General features: G+C 57.8%; 2 protein-coding genes across 2 annotated transcripts in view; one reads left to right on the top strand and one right to left on the bottom strand.

Annotated features, from left to right (window-relative positions):
- The window catches only part of LOC102381203, a 46,139-nt gene extending 43,993 nt beyond the window's left edge, over positions 1 to 2,146 (bottom strand). The window contains 1 exon segment of the mRNA XM_025194422.1: positions 2,101 to 2,146. Coding sequence (XP_025050207.1) covers positions 2,101 to 2,146 — 46 coding nt within the window.
- The window catches only part of IRF5 (interferon regulatory factor 5), a 23,772-nt gene continuing 3,436 nt past the window's right edge, over positions 1 to 20,336 (top strand). The window contains exons 1-6 of the mRNA XM_006037955.2: positions 1 to 45; positions 2,291 to 2,410; positions 18,763 to 18,956; positions 19,619 to 19,824; positions 20,001 to 20,027; positions 20,180 to 20,201. Coding sequence (XP_006038017.1) covers positions 18,783 to 18,956; positions 19,619 to 19,824; positions 20,001 to 20,027; positions 20,180 to 20,201 — 429 coding nt within the window. The 5' untranslated portion in view covers positions 1 to 45; positions 2,291 to 2,410; positions 18,763 to 18,782. The remainder of the gene's footprint in view (positions 46 to 2,290; positions 2,411 to 18,762; positions 18,957 to 19,618; positions 19,825 to 20,000; positions 20,028 to 20,179; positions 20,202 to 20,336) is intronic.

The following is a 20,336-nucleotide window of genomic DNA, read 5'->3' on the forward strand; positions in this document are numbered from 1 at the left end:
CAGGAGCCGGCCCGGAGCAGCGCGGGGGAAGCGGCCTTTGGGCAGGTGAGTGCCGTTCTGCTGTCCGCTCCCTGCCTGGGCTGCTGCTCTGCTTTCTGCTCCTGCCCCCTGTTTGCTGCCCAGCCCGTGCCCGTGCGGTAGAGCGACACGCTGCGTGTTCAGCCCTGGTGGCGGGGCGCGGGGAGTGGGGAGCAGCAGCGGGGGTGGGATCCGTAACTGTTTCGATGGAAAACCTCTCTAAAGAAGTGTTGGTTGCGCTTCATTCGGGACGGCGACGTGGGAAAGGCGTCCCCCACCGCCGGCTTGTAGCCGTGTCCCGTGTGTTTCACCCCCCGAGCCCCCCAGCCGCCCCGTGCTGGAGGAGGACACGCTGAGAAAGCCACCTCCCGGGAGCGACAAGGAGCCCGGCTGGATTTGTGTGCCCAAAGGGAATGGGCTGGATTTGGTTGTTTTTGTTGTGCTTTTTTTTTTAAGGAAAATTTTTCGTGTTCCGCGTCAAATCAGCCGAATCCAGTCCAAATCCGGGTGAGTCGAGAGCCGTATGTGGTCCTGCTACCGGCAAGCATCCTCCACCCCCACCTGGGGCATCACAAGCTCCCAGGTCCTTTGGCGGGCATCCTACGTGCAGGCCCAAGCCCGGAGACTTGCCCCAAGTCTCACTTGCCCTTGGCTATACGGCCGCAGGAGCAAGCTAGGGAGGAGTCCCCCATTTCTGAAAGTCTGAAAATCTGGAATCTGAATCTGAATCTGAAATCTGAAATCTTCCCACTGGAAGTGAAAGTGGGAGGCTGACTGAGCCTTACCTTGGTCAGGGTACTACCGCCTGCCACACTCGTGGTTTTCCCCTGCCAGTAGGAAAACCACCTTGGTGGTCAGGGTATTCCCCCTGGGAATGGGCTGGAAATAAGTCACAAGGCGCTTTCCCTTCTGGAAACCGTGGGCTGTGCTGGGCACCGAAGGGAAGGGGCTTCTCGTGCATCCCTTTCCAGGAGCACGGCAGCGAGGGCAGCTCAGCCCTGGACTGTCAGGAGGAAATGATGGTCGCCTCGTGGGCAGCAAAGCAGCGGTGGGTGGTAGGGAGCCATCCTGCACTGCCTGGGAGGAGCAGACCGGCCCTAGCAGGTCTACCCGTCGGCAGTGTTTGCAATCTTGGAGGAATCTTGGAGGAATCTTAGCGCCCTGGAGCAGTGCAGAGCTGCGTGGCTTGAGGCCACATCACAAAGCCCAGGGGTGACCCCTGGAGGCGGCGGCAGTGTCACCACTGCCCCCACCCACGCAGGGCTCCCTCCGTGGCACTGCTGCTCCTGGAATCCCACATTTCGGAGAGGTGGTGGCCCGGGGAGGAGAAGGAAGGGGGCTTCCTCCCTGGAAGCAGTCAACATCCATGACCAGAGGCTGGCAGGAGGACAGGCCCCCACAGTGCATGTGCCTCATCATCTCAAAAGTGTGCCTTTCAGTTCCTTTAAGCAATCGGAACCAGAAAAGAAGCTGGTGACAAGGGGGAAGCCAGAGCCCTGCACCCAGGCCCCGTCTCAAATCTGACCCGGGGTGGGTGCAAATGTTCTGACTTGACCCTTGCATGGCTCTGATGCTGCAAACTGTAATTCAGGGGTTCAGCTCGTGTGAGCAGCTCCATAGGAACAGCTTAATGAGAGCCCAGCTCAGGGTTTACGGGCATTTGTGTGATCTCGCAGGGCAATATACAGAGAGCTGCCAACTTTTAGGGACCAATCCAGCAAACCTGCTGCAGCTGCGTCTCCATTACTCAGGGCAGCAGGCATTCACTTCCCTCCATGTTGAGATGTCTGTGCTTTCAGGGACTGGGCAGGGGTTGCCGGTGGTTGTTCTCTCTAGTGCTTTCATTCTCAAGGTCTGAAGTCAGCTGCAATCAGAGCAAATCAGGCTTTTCTCTCTGTATAGGCGGTGAGTCACCGCTGTATCTAGGCACTGACACATGGTAAACCAAGAGGCTTTGTGCTGCACAGTCCTTCGGGCCTGCTTGCGTCTTCCCAGGGGCTGGGTGCCTGGACGCGGGTTCCCCTCTTCCCATGTAGTTTCTGGTAGTGCATGTTTTCCAAGGCTGGCCCTTGCCCTGCATACCCGACACAGCGGGGATCTGCTCGGGGTCTCTGGCGGTTACCGTCATGATGGAAACGAATGATGGGAGCAAAGTGCACTGTTGGTGGCTCTGTTCGGCTGCCTTTTCCCAAAATTGTGGAGCCCCGGCCGGAAGTTCGTTTCTATTTCTGATGGTTTGAGGAAGTATCTGTCTCTTCTTTGTGTTTTGCAGAACCAAGTTTCAATTTCGTCTGTGTCACGCTGAGCCATCAGTCGGACCCGTCCGGGCTCCCGATGCACCGCGGCTGCCCTCCTTCCTCTCATCATTCAGAGATCGGCGAGCTCCCATCTGGTAAGAGCCTATTTGGCTGTTGTACCCGAGGCGTCTGCCCGTGGGAAACACCCAGGCTGGGATCTATCGTCCTGCGTCTCAGGGTTTTGATCTTAGTCCCGTGCTGTGTGCTGGGTGAGGGACTAAAATGACAGGATGACGAACGCTTAATGCTATTCAGGTCTAGGAGCGATAAACGGTGGGAGCAGAGTCTGTCTCTCCTTGCAAGATCATTATTCATGTTTAATTAACGGTGGGGGAGGGGTTGCAATAACAACGTTATCGCTCCACGCAGGTGCCAGCTGCGGTCGGCTTCATATCAAGATTTAGGGAGTAATAAAACTCCAGAGTCTAGACTTAGTGCTTGCTGCTTCCTTCCCTTCCATCTCCTTTGCGAGGGAATGTAGCAGGACAGAGTTACCTGGAAAAGCTGTTTGGAAGCTTTGTCTGGGAACCTGAAAATTGCGTGTGTCCGGTCCTGTCTCTTAGCACTTGAGGTTCATTCAACCTGAGGAGAGGTTGCAGCAAGCTCCCACTTTTCCCTTTGTTTGCTCTGTGTGTTTTCTGGCACCGGGCAGATTTGGGTCCATTATTCCTCTGCCGGGGCAGTTGGTTGCTTGTCTTCATGTTTTCCTTGCTGGAAAGATGAGAATAAAGATCCAAAGGGAAGGAGGGAAAAAAGGGGAACTTGCTTAAAGAAGGGAACTTAGAAAAACTTTATGTTGCACAGCTGCAAAGGGAGCCAGGAAATGAGTCACCTACAAGGGGCTGCTGGGTGTGCTGCTGCTGTTGATGTGGTGGTAGTGCGTCCCACCCAAGGGCACCACGCGCCCATGCTGCAGGCATGCTTGGAGGCTGCTGTGCAAAATGGATGGGGCTCTGGAGGATTTTCTCAGCTTGTTTCCCATTCCTGTGGTTTCCACCAGTCTGTCTGCTCTTCCTTGCGGGCTGCTGCTTTGGTTAGAGGCACGTGGGTGAGGACCTGTGATGCTCCCTGTGCAGCTGCCTCTGGACTCTGTCGCCGAAGTGATGGGTGAAAGGTGGGGAGGGAACTGGAAAGACACAGATCAGCTGAACCCGAGGGTCAGAGTGAACATATTGGCTGGGTTACAGCGAAGGGTTATGTGTAGGATAGGGTGGAAACAGGTCCAAGTGGGTCTCCTCCAGGGTGGCCTGGTTGGGCTCCTAATCCCATCCGTGGCACTGATATATGGCGAGCAGAAACAGGGTGACGGCAGGCGTGTTGCAGGGTCAGGGTGACAGCATGGGAATCAGCTCCTGCTTTCCCCAGGAGGGTCCAGAGGGAGGCTTTGCCCAGCATCTGTTGCTTCTGAGGGTGGTGGGGCCAGGGTTGTTCTGCTTATCCGCTGGCAACTCCCAGAGTTAGCAGCATCCCCTGCCCCTTCCCAATGGCTTTGTTCCCACGTGACAGAAGCTCTGCAGCCTCCTGGGCTGGTTTGCAAATGCTTTTTACCCCAGCCTGCCTAGAGGGACTTGGGGAGGCCACGAGGTATCTCCTTGGGTCTAATGGGCAAAGAAGCTGCAGCTCGGGACCTCGAGGGGCTTGCTCCAAAGTGTACGGCAAATCCTGTCCCAGGTGCTCGTGGTTTGCCTGGAGGCTCTAGCTCTCAGTCCGTGCACTCAGTGTCGTGGCTTTAGTTGTGGTCTGGGCCTGCAAGGCCACAGGAGGGAACAGAAGTCCCATGAGATGCCTCACTGGGCTGTTCCAGCAGCTCCGGTCTTGCAGACAGATGGCAGAGCCCTGGTAACATAGCGTGTCTTCATCATTCATCTCGGGCTCCTTCAAGGCCCTACCTGGCCTCATCTCCCCTCACTGCCTCCTCCAGCCGTGTCCCCTCCCTGCAACCTGCTGCCTCTATCCATCGTTCCTGTGTTCTCCATCCCCATCTCCCCGCCTGTCCCTTACCTGTGTTGCTGCATCCTCTTGTGTTGGATCCAGGCAGCAGGGACCAAGTCTTGCTCTTTTGAGTCCTCCCCACCCCAAGCCTCTGTGTGTGGCAAGGATCTGTAAAACCAAGTCCTTCTCCTGACTCTTCTCAGGCTTTTGCTTCTTCTATACAGAATCTGCCTGTCATTGGACATGGGAGGAGCTGGCTTTGGGTTTGCAAAGACCTCTCAAGCCCTCAGAGATGGGGAAAAGCAGGGCCTGACAAGGCTTCTCCAGGGCAGGAAGCATGCTGCCTGCAAGGAGGGACTGGGCAGGCAGAGGTGCCCTAGCCAAAGGGGTTTGAACCCCAGTGATTCGGGTGTACTAGGTAGGACAGCTCCAACCTGAGGCAGTGGGGGTCCTGCAAGCCGAGGCAGAGGGGCATTGGCAGGTCTGTGGGGCCCAGGTTGGCTGGGTGCAAATCAGGACTGCAATGCGACAGCAAATCTGCATGTGGGGGGAGCCCCCAGGCTGCCGCAGGTGTTACGTGCCTGTGCCAAGACCAGACGCAGAGCCCGGGGGTTCCCATGCAGTTGCTCTGAGCGATGTTTCTTGCGTAGGGCCCAGCTCACTTCTGCCACCGCAGTTTTGTTTTCTTACCCCTTTTCTCGTTTCCTGGGTTCTGCAATGAGTCAGGTTTCCAGGGAGAGCTGCCGGCCTGTGCTGCACTTTCATTTCCTCTGGGGTTCGACCCACCAGAGGAACAGCCAGCCCACAAACCCAGGGCTAAGTGCTCCTTGTCAGCATCCTCATTGCTTCATCCCCAGCCTGTCCCAATCCCCGCGGCGTCATCCTCAGGGTTACGAGATCTGGAGGTGATGAAACCAGCAGAGATGGAAGCTGCCTGGGAAGGCTGGAAACATCGGGGAGGGAGCAGGGCTCAAGGGTTGGAGAAGAGAGCCCTGGGGGAGCACACCACGGAGATATTGGTCCAGGTGTTTTTCTTTAGGTGGGGGTGATTTCATACAGTCGTGGACAATGAGGGTTGGAAGGGACTTCAGGAGATCATGTCTAGTCCAACCCCCTGCTCCAAGCAGGACCAGCCCCAACTGCATCATCCCAGCCAAAGTTTTGTATAGTCAGGTCTTCAAAACCTCCAAGGATGGAGACCTCACCACCTCTCTGGGTAACCTGTTCCAGTGCTTTATACCCTCCTACTGAGACAGTTTTCCTTTATATATTACCTCAACTTCCCTTGCTGTAACTTGAGCCCATTCTTCTTGTTCTGCCATCTGCCCCCACTGAGACCAGCCCAGCTCCATCCTCTTTGGGCCCACCCTGCAGGGAGGAGAAGGCTACTATTCAATCCCCCTCAGTCTTCTCTTCTGCAGACTCAATCAGCCCAGTTCCCTCAGCCTCTCCTCGCCAGTCCTGTGCCCCAGCTCCTGAACCATTTTCATTGCCCTCCACTGGACTCTGTCCAATTTGAGGAACCCCAGGGCTTGGCTTGCAGCTACCAGCCCCTGGCCCTTCTAGACGGCCACCTCTTGGCCAAGAATTAGGTACATGCAGAATCCCAGGCCAGGCAGAGACTGCAAGCACCATCTAGTCCGAGCCCCTGCGTAAAAACAGGACGAGCTGGTTCTGACCCATCCCAGACAGTTGCTGTTCTGCCCTCTGCTTGAACGCCTCTAATGAGAGGCTCCACCGCTCCCCTGGGCAGCTGGTTCCCTGCCCTGCAGCGCTGGCAGTGAGGAGACTTCTTCCCTGAGGTCTAATCTCCATCTGCTCTGCTGCCAGTCGCCACTGCAGCGTGCCCTGGCAGGGGAGAACAACTGCTCTCCTTTAAGGCAGCTTTTGGAGCAGGAATCTCAGCTCATCACTTGGCTTGAAGAAGGGTGTTTTCCTCCCTCCTGAGCTGGTCTCTCCACTCTCTGCAAAGCTTGAGGAGTCCTAGGCTTGGCAGCAAGACGCGATCTACTCGCTGACTTTGATAGCAGTCTCCCTCCCTTTGGGTTTGTGCCACTGCTTGAGTGCAAGTGTGCTGCCAGGTTGGATGGCTGTGTGTTTGTGCAGACTGTGCCCCCCATGCTGTGCTCAGCAGGGCATGCGGGGCCCCCTGTTAGCATCCAAATGAGTCCCCTCCCTTGATGCGAGTCAAAAAATCTTCACCCTGAGCTTGGCTATGTCCATCCTTGGCTTCTAGCTGGGATCTCCCATATACCAGGTCTTTCTTTCTGGGAAGCCACACCTCACCCCACATAGGCAGGGTGGAGTTGGTGAGCAGAGTGCGCCCTGCTCACCGGTGAGTCAGTGCATGCAACGATGGGCACCTGTGCTCAGAGGGATGACTTCCCCACTGCTGGTATGGGCAGGGAGAGAACAGCTTTGTCTGGCGGGGAACTGGAAGGAGGAGGTTGCCCTTGGGTCAGGCAGTGGCCCGAGCAGTGCAGGTGGGAGACTGAGCTGGTTAAAGATGGAGCTGGGTGGGTTTCCAGAAGGAGGATCTGACCTAGTGCCAGCGATAGCAGGGGACCAGACGCCACAAGCCAAAAGGTCCCCGTGCTCCTACCTCTCACCTGGCAGCATCCCAAGCTGCTTTATTGAGCATGGCTGACATGGAGCCCACCAAGGTGCACGACCGGGAGCCTCCTGCTAGGGATGGAGTAAGTCCCACCTGTTACTGGATGTGTCGTGGGCTCTCTGCCATCCGCGCACAGCCTTCTTAACTCCAGGCACTTCCTGCAGGTGCCCTTGCCTGGCTTTGCCTCAATCAGTATTTACCTTCCAGGTCAAGTCTTGCTTGTCCCAGCAAGGCTCTTCTCCGCCTCTTTGCATTTCCGCAACTCTATGCAAACAGTCCCTGGCTCGCAGCCGGAGCCAAAAGCTGCCCTCGGGGTTTGCTGTTTGCCCCAGCTTGGGGTTTTCTAGCTGTTGAAATATGAAGCCAGGCTGTGAGCACGTCCAGGGGGTAGTTGGCTCAGGGGTAGCTGGATCCTCTCTCCTGCTGGCTGAGCAGTGTCAGGCATCTGCGTCCTCCTTGAAGCCAGCAGAAGGTGCGTGCGGATGGTCTTTGTGCCTTGTCCTGGCTACTCCAGTCTGCAACACCCAATGCCCTTTGCAATGGGGGCACAGCTGCTGCAGGGGAGTTGTGGAGGAGGGCCGGGGTGCCTTGCTATGGTGGGTGGGCAGTGGTGGCTGCTGCCAGCAGAAGTGTGCGGACCGGGTCGTAGCATGTGAGGCTCATCCATGCAGTGAAGTGATGGGGGGGGTAAGCCAGAGGAGCTTCCCCATGTATCACTCTTCATCTGCATGTGGGGTAAGCTAACTTGTGATGGCTCCCATGGGTGTGGGGGGAGGAGGGGGCAGTCCAGCTTTCCCAGACCAGCTATTCCAGGCAGTTTTCCCACGTCCCAAACAGAGCGGAGGGGGCCGAGGACAGGGCGTGGGTCTGCATGGGGAAACCACTAGTCCTATTTGGAGCATGGAGCAGGTCCTTTTTCCTCTGTTTCAGAGCTTTTGTGAACTGGCTCCTTCCCTGTGGGTGCAGTGACGGTGCACTGGCACTGCCCTCGTCTCCTCTGCTCTCACCTGTGCGGGGCTGGAGGGCATCCCCAGTGCTGTCGCCATGGGGGAGAGGGTTTGCAGCGCTGATTGGGAGAAGCAGCTCTGAAGGGGACCTAGGAGACCATCTGAAGTCCCCATCTCATTGCACCCTAGAGCTGTGGGGCTGGCAGGGAGCTCCAGAGGTCACATCTAGTCCAACCCTGGCCTGAGGCAGAATCAGCCCTGTCCACACCAGCCAAGGCAAATCTATTGTCTACACATCGGTGCTCAAGTTTTTTGCCTGGTGAGCTGGATGGGCAGTGCCTGGTAGGTCCAGGGGCCGGATCCAGCCAGAGGTCCCAATCGGGATATGTGGGGAGGAGGGGAGGGGGCTGCGGACCAGATATGATGGCTCCACAGGCTGCATTTGGCCCATGGCCCGGAGGTTGAGCACCCTTTGTCTAACATTACTAAAATTACATAGTCAATCTTAACACAGCACTAGACATCGCACTCAACCCTCCCACAAGGAAAGCAGGGGCACCACAGTAATGTCCTGCTGCTGCCAGGGGTGTTAGTGTACACTGGAGAGATCCCAGGCACAGGGGGAGATAAAACCCCCAATCCTACCAGTCTGACTACGGGGTAAAATTCCTTCCTGACCCCAACTGTGGTGCCGGTCTGAGTGCAGAGGCAAGACCATCTGGCCAGGACCTTCCTGGGTTGAGTCCCAACAGGGGCATTGGCCAGTCGCCATCCCCACCCCGGATTGCAGCCAACACCCAGTGCCTCTGAAGAAGGTTAAAAGAAAAACCCTGACGTGTATAACAACAGGAAGGGAAAAAATTATTTCCCAGCCCCATGTGGCAACCAGCAAAGCCCGGAAGCCTGGGAAATCCCTGTAGCAGAACATGGGCATCGCTACACCTCATCCCTGCCCAATTCCCATCCAGCTCTCCTTGAACACCTCCAGTGATGGAGACCGCACCACTTCCCTGGGCCAGACCGAGGTCTTGTGCTCTCGGTGGGCTCTGGTGGGAGCTCAGGGCTGGAGCTGATGTTACGGGTTGGGGCTGGGGGGTCTGTGGTGGTGCCCAGGGCTGGAATAGCAAGGAGGCTGCATGTCAGGATGGGTGTGGGGGGGGTCTCAGAGCGGGCTGCAGAGAGGGCCTGCATGCTTGCATCCCTTCCAGTGAGGTCAGCTGAATGTGATACGTGGCCCCGACTGACGTCCAAGAAGCAGCCAGCCCACTTCAAACACTGCAAATGAACAGGGCAGCCACTGTGCCTGCCCCGCATGCCAGAGCCAGCGCTGCCCTTCCTGGGGGTACAGGATGTCGCAGGGCGACCCCACCAGCGAAGCCAGCATGCCCCATGCTGCTGACTTCCATGCAGTTTGCTAGGTCACTGGGCAATGGCCAGGTGGCCCGGGACTAGCCCAGGGAGGAGAGAAAGGAGCAGGAAAAGGGGAAAGAGAGAAGGGGAGAGGGACACTACCTGGGGAGAGGAGATGCAGGGGCTGTTTCTGGACTGGGGCTGGGGGGCAAGTGCCTGTGGGAGCACATAGGTCCTAGGAGGAAGAGAGCACTCCTTCCTCGACCCCATGAGGCTGCTCCAAGGAGGTGATGATTGCAGAGCCCACCTGCTTCCAGCTCCTGGCCTAGGAAGATCTGGCCGAGAGTGTGGGGGTAGGCACCAGTGCAGAGCCCAGCTCTGGGCCTGGGGAAGGGAGATCCCAGGCTTTGGGGCAGGCAGCACAAGCTGGGCCTAGGGTGGTGGCAAGGCAGAGAAGCCCAAAAGCAACCCCCATGTTCCCCAGCCCAAGGATGAGGTTCGGAGCATGGTCGGAGTCACTGGGCCAGTGACCTCGGTGTAGGCTTGGCCTGGCACTGCTGAAGGGGCTGTGCTGCTGAACAGCCCCAGCCCTGCCGAATGCTCCAGCATGGGGTGGACGGGGACCTGCAAGCGCAGCACCCCTCACAACACGTGCCCTGCTCCTGCCACGGCTTGCTGCATGTTCCTCATCACAGAGCCGGGGACAGCATGTGCCGAGACGCCCCCAGCCTGCTCTGGGCCTCAGCAGGGAGACGTTTCCTTCTTGTGCAATGTGTCATTTCCCTTCCTGTGGCCGGCTGCTGGCTTGAAACCTCCCCCGGCTAGCACAGGGCTTCCAGGGTGGACTGCTCAGCAGGCTCAGTGAGGGCACCCCAAAATCCCACATACTTGTCCCCCTTTGTCCATCCCAAAAGGGGCATGAAACGGTTGATCCACGTGGGCTGATCCATTGTTATTCTTCACACACAGCAGTTAACCAGCCGGTAACAGCTAGCGCGGGATCTCGCTAGGTGAGGTGGGGGACGCTGTCCCCCTGGAGGCATCTCTGTCAGCAGAAAAGGCAGGTTCATTAGGGGAGCAGCCGGGCTGGGCTAATTAGCAGTGCTGATCCTTTAAAAGGCTCAACACGAGCGCCAGTAGGTGTGCAAACACCTACACATGATTCACAAGATACGCCCAGAGGTTTCCACCTGGGATCCAGGCGTCCTGCCCTGCTGTGGCCTGTCTCAATTCTTTGCTGCAGAAGAACTGCTCTGGTCTTGACCTGCAGTCCAAAATAATGAATGACAGCTCAGAGCTGGCACTTCCCAACAGGGCTTTGATGTTAAAAAGCTTGAGAACCATGGCTGAGCGAGGTGGTAGATGGACGTAGCGCTGATGCCGTTGACTGTACCAACATCCGCAGGTTTCAGTGAACACACGTGCACACATCTGCAAAGGCACCTTCAGGCTCGTACAGCTCTCTCTGTCCTCTGTGTGTCTGGGGCAGGGTTTGGCCACCCTCCAGGATGCGGGGAGCAGGGTGCACTCTCCTGCTTCAGCTGTTCTTAGCACCTCTGGGGGCCCCAGCAGAAGTGAGACCCATATTAGGTCCCCCTGGTGTAGAGGGGGACGCTGGTGCCACCTTGGTTGGCAGAGGGGCTACGGGCTGTGGCAGGCTCTGGGTTCAAAGAGACAGGGGAGGGGGTTGACCCCTGGTCATTCGGGGCAGAGACGGTTGCTCTGCCCTGCTCTCGCTATGGCATTTTATGGGACCTTCCCTCTGCCCCGGGGGAGCCCGTCCTCTTGCACTCTGCAGTGTGTCCCCTCCGCACCAGGGGGGCCCGAAGCTGGTTTGATTTTAGAGGGGCCCCGTCTAGTTGATGGCACCATCCTCTGCAGACACCTGGGCTCTTCTGGACCCTCTCTGCAACCCCCACCTGGCCCCATTGAGGGGCTGCCCAGGCCCCTGCCCCAGGTAGAGATGCGCTATTGCAGTGTTTAGGCCACAGTTGGGGAGGAAGCTGAATCAGGGGGAAGGAGTGGAGCCCACCAGTGCTCTAACCACTGGACCCTCCTTCCTCTTGGACGTCCATCTGGCTTGCTCCCCAGCAGAGCGCAGCCTGGGCTCCACACCCTGCTCCGGCCCCTTTGCCTCCAGAGGCAGCACTGGCTGTCCTTGGCATGGGGTCCCTTCATGACCCCAGGAGCAGGCACGTCACAGCCCTTATCAGCACCCGCAGGGCAGGGGCCCGACGGTAACGTCAGAGCCAGCCTTGCCGTGCTGCGCCCGCCCCCGCTATCCGTCTCGAAGGCATGCCAGCAGCAAGGCAGCGGGAAGCAGCCTGTTGCACACCTGTCCCCTTTATCTAGTGGCTCTCTGGAGGCATCACCTGTGCACACAGCGCTCCTGATTCTGCTTGTGTTCCCCTGCCAGCACCAGCCCCTCTCTGGTACGGGACTGGTGCGCAAACTCCTACTTCCCATAGGTAGGAACAGCAAACATGTGCTGTCGTCCTGACATAAAGGCCCTGTCACACGTGTCATGCATTACACAGTTAACTGGGGAGTCGCATGTGCAGAATCATTATCATGCTGTACAAATGTTGGTCCAGCTTTAAAAAAAAAATTAAAAAGCAATCCTAGAGAAGCAGGCCTGCAAGGGAGCTTCAGAGATCCCATCTAGTCCGGCTTGAGGCAGGATCAGCCCTGTCCAAACAGCCGACCAGCTACAAAGTCAGTGCTTGAAACCATATGATAACTTCATAGCTGGTTTCGATCCAGCTTTACTTTAAGTGTGTGGTGGGGCCGAAAGAACCGTAACTTTTTAAGCAGCAGGGACAAAAAGCAGGTCTGTTTTCCCAGGAGGCGTAGGCTGGGCCTGGGTGGCCTCTCTTTCTAGCGCCTGGGTTTGGCCGGCTGTGATGGGGGAGCGGTGCTGGTCAGGGCAGAGGTTTGGGGCTGTCAGAGCTCGGGCTTTCCAAAAATCCCCTCCCCGAACTGTGCAATTGAAGTGTGTATTTGCAAACCTGTGAAAAAGCCCCTCTTGCTGGGAGGGGTCAAGTGCTGCCAAATGTGGGGAAAGCACATGGCAAACTTCTGCTTTCAACACGGCCCCTGTGGGAAGGCTCCTTCGCCCGCCTGGCACGGGGCCCCGAGACCTCCTTTTGGAGCAAAGGGACCGGCCGGCCCTGGCTGAGGCTGTCAAAACATTTCCTCCCCAGCAGCCCTGAGGTCTTGGCTTCCACGTTTCTGCCCCAGGCCCTGCTCCTCGTATATCTTGGGGCAGACTGGTTTCCCATGGGCACCTCTTGGTGGGGGGGGATTGGAGTGGCATGGGTTTGCGGTGATATCCAGCACTGGCTGCAGTTAGCCTTGCTGTGGACAGTGTCTGGAAGGTCCCTGGCATCAGCAGCCCCACGCTGTCAGGTCAGGAGCAGTAAAGGGGGTCAGGAGCAGGGGGGAGGCTGTTGTGGGAGCCGATTTTTGCTCTCGCCTTGCAGACAGGTTTCCCCTTCCCCAGCGCGTGCAGCAGGGGCTGTGACGCTGGCAAACCCATTCACGCCTCCCAGGAGAGGGGCACCGTCCCCCCACAAATCCTTTCAGATCCAGCTAATGCCTGCTCTGTCACGGGGCTGGACAGGGGCTGGACTCGCAGTGTGCGGAGCCCCTGCCAGCTGCATGCCCCTGTGCAGTGTGCTTTTGTCTGAGGGGGTTGGACCACTGTTAAATAGGGCAGGATCTCCTAGTATTAACCTTGCATGGACCCATACAGCCTCGATATCTGTGGGATCGTCAGGGCAACCCATGATCCTACCCACAAAGCCCCGTGGGCCGCTGTCCTGTTCCTCATTCACCATCCGGCACTGCATTGCCTGGCCCCACCCATCCCCTGCCTTTTGCCTCTCCCCTGCGTTCCCCTTTTCGCTTGCTGCTGACCGTCAGGAGCTCTCGGCCAACGGGCAGGGATGGGTTCCTGTTTCAGCTGCATAAGAGCCAAGATTTGCCAGAGATCCTGGGGCTCGGACCAGCGTCTCTCGCCCATTTGTTGTTGTAAGCCGCTCCGGCATGAAGCTGCTGCTGTGGTGTCTGTCCCCTCAAACCCCACCACTTGCTCCCTGCCAGCCCTGGCTGGTTTCCCTGACGCCTGCTTTTCAGAGAGCATCCCCAGGCTGACCGTGCACGGTGCCTTTGGGCATCAGCAGTGCGGTCACTGGCCATCACCAAATGCACTTGCTGGCACAGCAAACCCACCTAGCCCCATCTCCTCCGGCCACCACCCTCATCCATATCCCATGGCTCCGTTCAAGCTCCCCTGCTCCCTCACTTCACTGGGATGTCAACCCTGAGACCCGCTACATCTGAGCCGGTGTCTGTTGCCTCTGTGCAGCTGCCAAATCCTGCTGCAGACCCAGTATCCAAAACCCCCTTGGATTGTGCTTCAAAATGAGTCCTTCCCAGGACTCTGGGGCATGTCTACACATGCATTTATGCCGGTTTAAATTTACTGCGCAGTAAGTGGGAATAGGTTAGCATCTACACATGCGCTTTAATGCTGTGTGTGGACTGACTTGGAACTAAATAACGTTGATCCCAAGTCAGTCTGCGCACACAGTGTTACTGCGCAGTAAGGCATCTACATGTGCACTACTGCACAGTAACTAATCAGGCATAAACTTGATACCTGCATGATGTGGTATCAAATGTATGTTCAAGTGAGTACAAGTCACCACATTTACTGCACGGTGCAGGTGTGCATGTGTAGACGTGTGCCCATACTGCTCAGCAGTTTTGGTTACTGCGCAGTAGATGCACCCTGAGAGCTGCAGGAAGATGTGTCTGGACAGGCCCCGCAGAAATCCTCTCCCTTTTGCACCCACTCTGTGCCCCTCTTCCCCGAGCTGGGAGAGGCCTTTTCATTGCCTGCCCCTGGGGCCGGGTCCTGGCTGCCTTCGATCCCTAGAACCGTGCTTCTTTTAACCGCTGGTTTTTCCATGTAACTGAGCGACTTCCTTTAGCCTCTGCACCGCTGCCCTTCCCCGCGCTTCGCACACCAGCCTGTTGCAATCCCTCGGGCTGTGAAGTGAAACCCGCTCTCCATCGCATGCTCTAGACAGAGAAAGATCTGAGGGTGGCAGCAGCTGGCATGGCCTCGACCCCTGCTCCTGCCGTGGGGTGGGGGGGCATGGTTGGACCTGGTTGCTTCTCTGGGGGTGCTAACAGATTGGGGAACCTTGAGTTGGGGGTTGCAACCCCATTTGTGTCCATTACCCCTGCTGGCTGCTGGGTCTGGTGGGCTGAATTGATTTTTGCACCATTTGAGCCTCTCCCTTCTGGGCCTCCATGCATTATAAGTAGAGTGGAAATATCCCCCAGCCCCGCAGCTCACCCACTGTGGTCTGAGCACCTTCCCCTGCACGTTGCTGGCCTTCCAGAGCTGCCAGGGGCTGGCAGGCAGTTCACTGGTTGCTCCAGGACCCTGTCCCCTGCCCCAAGTCCCCTCCAGCCTGGGAGCGTGACTGACGGGCTTCCCAGCCTGCTTGGATCCCTCCTGTAAGCTGCCCCAGCCCCGTGCTGCCCTGCCTGCCAGCCTCCTCTCAGGCCTCCCTGGAAACCCTCCGGGTTTGAAAGGCTTTGGAGGTCTGCAGGTGCCACTGCCGTGTCTTCCTTCTTGGTTTCTCTCTGGGGAAACCAGATCCTGCTCCCAGCACATCTGCTGTCCCCTTTCTTTCTTTTTATTAGTTTTATTCATTAACCCATCAAACGTATCAAAGAAAAAAGTAATATTTAAAGGCACATCCTGTTCTTCAAAATATACATAAAGCCAGATATTGTTCTTCCACCCACAGTGCTCCCCTAATCCAAGCCAATGTCCATGGGAGTCTTGTCTTCTTTTCTCCTCCTCCTCCTTTCAGTCCCTGACCCTTCCTTCCTGTTTCGGTCGAGATCAGGCTGGTGGTGCTTCGTCTCGAGATGCACCCGCCTGAATAAGTCGCCCCCTCTCTTTCTCCCCACAACGCTGAATGATACAAAGCTCGGTATCGCCTACTCACCTCTGCTTTTAGATTTCAAATGTATTCCAGATCGGTCCTTACCGGTTAGAACTTGCACTTTGCTTCAATATTAAAAAAATAAAAATAAAAAAGTTTCTCAAACTTTCTGGTTTGGAGATAGGAGACAATTCTTTTTCAGCAGATTCCAGGATTTTCCACCAAATTTCCCAATGCCTTCTCTCCCCTGTCGAACACGGACTTGATAGGACAACTCTGTTGTGGTTTAAACTTCCCAAATTTTTTGAACGCATCGGGGATTTTAAGGGGGTCACTTCTCTTCCAGGCTGCAACAGCTGTAATTCTTGCGGCCACTGGATGAGTGCCTCCCCGTTTCTGTTGACCTGTGTTTGGGCTCAGGGATTGTTTCCGTGAGGAGGGGAAGTGGGCAATGGGGCGAGATGCGTAGGGGTCAGTGCCTCCCTCTGAATCCTCAATGAGCTCCAAACCCCCTGGGCCGGGCTGGATGAATGGATCAATGCTGAGCTTTTGGCATTGACCTCTGGGCTCAGAGCTGCCGGGATCCTGCCTGAGTCTCTGTTTCAGGCCTTTGCTCCCAAATGTGAGGTCTGAGATGCTCCCCTATTCACGGGACTCCAGGACCTGGGGCTTTCCCTAGAACAGCACTGGGGCCAGTGCCTAGGAAAAGAAACGGTACGAGAGGGACAAGGCCTTTGGGGCTCAAACCAGAAGTAAACTGGTTCTGTAACGATCAAGCCACGATGCAGCTGCCTATCGACCGGGTGCCTTTAAGCATTACTGTCTCGGTGATCACACGGGAAACGAGTCTCCAGAGCGGAAGGCATGAGCAATTAGGGCCTGCCCTAGAAAGCTGGGCTCCGTAACAGCTGCCGGCGGCCTCACCCGCTCGCTGCCTGGATCAAGCGCCTGCCCGTCGCTGGGGCTGCTCCGATGCAAAAGCTCTTGAAGGTGCCGGTTGTGCTGAGCCTGGGACATTTCACCCCCAGGGGAGGCCTGCCGAGGCCCCCGGCTCTGCTCTCGGAGAGGAAATCCCCGTGGTGGGCTCAGGACTGTGATATGCTGGTTGAGTTCAGGCTGCTTTTCAGAGCAAAGCAGCGGGGCGGGCAGCGTCGTGGAGTGGAACCGCTCGTGCCTTGCTGGAAGCAAGCGGCACATAAACAAGTGCTTTAATAAGGAGAAGTGCAAAGTCCTGCACTTAGGACGGAGCAATCCCATGCACCGGTGCAGGCTGGGACCGGCGGGCTGGGCAGCAGCTCTGCAGAAAAGGACCTGGGGGGACCGGGACAAAAAGCTAAACAGGAGCCGGCAGTGTGCCCTTGGTGCCCAGAAGGCTAATGGCATCCTGGGCTGCGTTGGTAGGAGCGTTGCAGCAGATGGAGGGATGTGATTCTTCCCCTCTGTTCAGCACTGGGGAGGCCACATCTGGAGTCCTGTGTCCAGCTGTGGGCCCCCACTGCAGATAGGATGGGGACACGTTGGAGAGAGTTCAGCGGAGGGTGACAAAATGATTTGGGGGGCTGGGGGACAGGACTGGTGAGGAGAGGCGGAGGGAACTGGGCTGATTGAGTCTGCAGAAGAGAAGACCGAGGGGGATTGAATAGCAGCCTTCACCTCCCTGCAGGGGGGCTGCAAAGAGGATGGAGCTGGGCTGGTCTCAGTGGGGGCAGATGGCAGGACAAGGAGCAATGGGCTCACACTGCAGCAAGGGAAGGTGAGGTTCAATATTAGGAAAAAAATTCTCATGAGGAGGATAATAAAATACCTAGAACAGGTTGTCTATCCAGAGAGGTGGTGCAGTCTCCGTCCTTGACAGTGTTGAAGACCCGGGTAGACCAAGCCGTGGCTGGGATGGTGTAGCTGGGGCTGGTCCTGCTTGGAGCAGGGGTTGGACTAGATGTGACCTCCTGAGCTCTCTTCCCACCTTCGTTGTCTCTGATGCTATGAAACACGCTGGGTTTCAGGGAGAAACCCACGCTCCCAGAGTGCACGGCGTCTACAACACAGAAACCCTCGTCCCAGCCAGCCGCGCGTGGGACAGCATCACCAGGGAGGCCCCCCGGCAGACGCAATGAAAGCAGCTGCCTGCTCTTTCACATCAAGTCATGCATCACCGACACGCGTTTGGGAGCGTGGGCCTCGACCATCTGGGCCAGGCTTCAGGTCGTGGTGCTGGTATAAAGCCGGCGGTGCGTGCTAGGGCAGGGCTTTGCTGTTTGGCTTGAAAGAGCCCGTGGTGGGAGGGGGACCTTGATGGCGTTCAGTCAGACCCGTGGGCTGGTGGCTGCAAATGCCTCCTTCCTTGCGTTTGCAGCAGAAGGGAACATGCTTCTCCTGAGCATACGTGGCAGGGGAGATGCCCCCGGATCCCCGCTCCTGGGTGTTTTACTCAACCAGCTGCCTGTCCCCAGGGAGTAAACACCCACGGAGGCTGTTAATGAGGCCCGGTCATTACCCAGCGCTAGAAGAGGTCACAGAGTCAAAGGAAGTTTGTCTTTTCTTTAATTGCGGTTTCCCACGAGCTTTCCTTGTAGCTTCCGAGGCTGTTTATGAGGAAAGCCTCGTGTGCCTCATGGACGGCTCCTGCTGCCCTTTTGGAGGAAAGCGAGCAGGAGCGAGTTGGGAGTTGCTGTTAAAAGCCAGGCTTGCTCGGTTGGGCTTTGTTCCCTTGGACAACTCCGCCCGGGTCCCCGCACAGCAAACCCCGTCGCTTTCCCCAGCGGTGGCTCCAACGTGAGGGCGAGTGGCAGAGTCGGATGCGCTCTGTGAGAGGGTGAATGGCTTGGCGCCTGTTGAAATGCGGCTCCTTCTGGGGTGGACCGTAGCAGCTGTTTCAGCACTAGTGACCAAGGCAGGGCAGGATAAGCTGGATGAGCCATGCTTGTGGATAGAGGGAAGGGAAACTTGGAGTCAGAGGAGTTCAGAGGGCAAAGGGAGGAGCTGCGGGGGAGAGCGAGGAGGGGAAGGGTTGTGCCTGGGATGTCACCTGGGGGAATTCCAGGTGTCCGGGGATGGAAACTTCCTGCCGGGAAGAGCAGTAGGGCAGGGAAAGCTGCTCTGGGCGTAGTGATCTTTTGGTTCAATAAACACAAGCATATGCAAATGAGAAGGACAAAACAGTGAACTTCAGTTGTGGAGCAGTGGGCCACCTCGGCAGACCCTTTGTCTCCCTGAACCCACTCCTCACCGGCTGCTCTCCAACTGAGGGACCACCTCCCAGTCCGCCGTCTCCTGTTAGGGAGCATCTCTAAATGATAACTGCTGTCACTACTCCCTCTGCTGTCTCAGGCAGCAGCTGGGCCTGCAGCGAGGCAAGGGGTTGGAAAGACACGCTGGGTGCCCCAATCTCTGAGGGCTCTTCCTGCCGGGGTTCAGGGGCTTCTCCGTGCTCCCACCCCCGGGCTGGCCGGACACCTGGCTGCTTCCTAGGACGGCCGTCTCCTGCCCTCCTGGGACTCTGTAGCAGGGGCACTGGCCAAGACCTGCCTCTAGCGTGTGTGCAAAGGAAAAGGGCTTTGTGCCCCGACTCCCCCGTGCCCTGCCGACGCGGGGAGATCGCTCCCACCTTTCACCCTCTCTCCTCTCTCCCTGTGCAGGCTGGAGGCCGTGAGTCGCCATGAACCCGCACCCTCGCCGCGTCCGCCTGAAGCCCTGGCTGGTCGCCCAAGTGAACAGCAACCAGTACCCGGGGCTGCAGTGGGTGAACGCCGAGCGCAAGCTGTTCTGCATCCCCTGGCGCCACGCCACGCGGCACATCCCCACGCAGGAGGACGAGAACACCATCTTCAAGGTGACGCGGGGGGCAAGGCGGCGGGGTCGGAGCAGGGTCCTTTGCCAGCAGGTTGCACCCTGGAGCTGAGGGTGTGCCATTCAAAGAGGCCTTGGCAGCACCCTGTGCTAGACGACTCACGGGCAACCCGGACTCGTGGGTCCCCGTGGTGCTCCCCGCTTGCATTCGGGGTTGCTTCGTCTCAGATCCTACCTGGGTCTGGACAGATCCGTGCTGTAGGGCCTGATTCTGGCAAGTGTTGATCCCCCACAACTTTCACTGTAGTCGACTGGCATTGCAGGGGCCCTACAGGCCGCTCGCTTGGATGCCCATGGGTTGTGCCTCAGTTTCCTCCCCCATCCCCGGGCACAGCCAGGCCAGGCCTGCAGCAGGGCTGGGTATTTCTGGCGATGGTGCTTGGCACATTGATGTCACTGCAGAGAGCATATCCCAGCCCTTCCAACCTGGCTCCTCGGGTGCTGGGAGCAGGGGCTGGTATCTGCTGGCCTGGGAAGAGTTCTCTTATGCAGAGCCCCCTTCCTCCTGGGTGTCCCCGCAGGCCAGAATTGGGGGGCACGCTCTGGATGGTGGGTTTCTAGGGGTCTCCTAGCCTAGGGGCTGGGCTGGGCTGGCATGGCATGGCACGATCCCATCTATGTGACAGCCCAGCGCATCCCCCCCAGGCTTGGGCCAAGGAGACGGGCAAGTACACCGAAGGGGTGGACGAGCCGGACCCGGCCAAGTGGAAGGCCAACCTGCGCTGCGCCCTCAACAAGAGCCGGGAGTTCAACCTGATCTATGATGGCACCAAGGACACCCCCATGCAGCCCTACAAGATCTACGAGGTGTGCGAGCTGCAGCAGCCCAACGGAGGTACCGCGACGGGGGGGCGGCGGAGAGACCTCTCCTTGGGGCTCCCGGGGGCACTGGGAAGAGGAGGGGGCGTGTGGGGGAAGAGGTGGCTGGGCAGGGCACGGGTTTGCAGAGGTCCTACAAAAATGGCTGCACTGCCTGTCCTCTCCGTGGAGAGAGGGGAGATCCAGAGCCCCGACCCTGTCCTCAGAGGTCCCCACCATATAGCGGCTGGGGGCAGTGCATGGGGGTGGGCTGTGGGGCAGGGGTGGCACGGGGCCATCGGGGTCTCTGAGCTTGTGGCTGCAGCTGGCTCAGAGCCCCATGGAGGCCTGTCCCCCATCCCTGGTGACTGGCCGATGGCGTTTCTCCTTTGCAGACTCCTTAGCGAGAGATGAGGACGAGGACGAGGAGGTGAGGAGGGCACGTGTCCTGCTGGGCCCCAGGCCTCTGTATGTGTGTGTGTGGGGGGGGGGACACCTGTCCTCCATGGCACAGGACCGGACCTGAGTGACCACGGGGATCCTCAGCGGCTGGAGGGGCACCGGG

The sequence above is a fragment of the Alligator sinensis genome, unplaced genomic scaffold (assembly GCF_000455745.1).
Source record: "Alligator sinensis unplaced genomic scaffold, ASM45574v1 scaffold1412_1, whole genome shotgun sequence".
NCBI classification, from domain to species: Eukaryota; Metazoa; Chordata; order Crocodylia; family Alligatoridae; genus Alligator; species Alligator sinensis.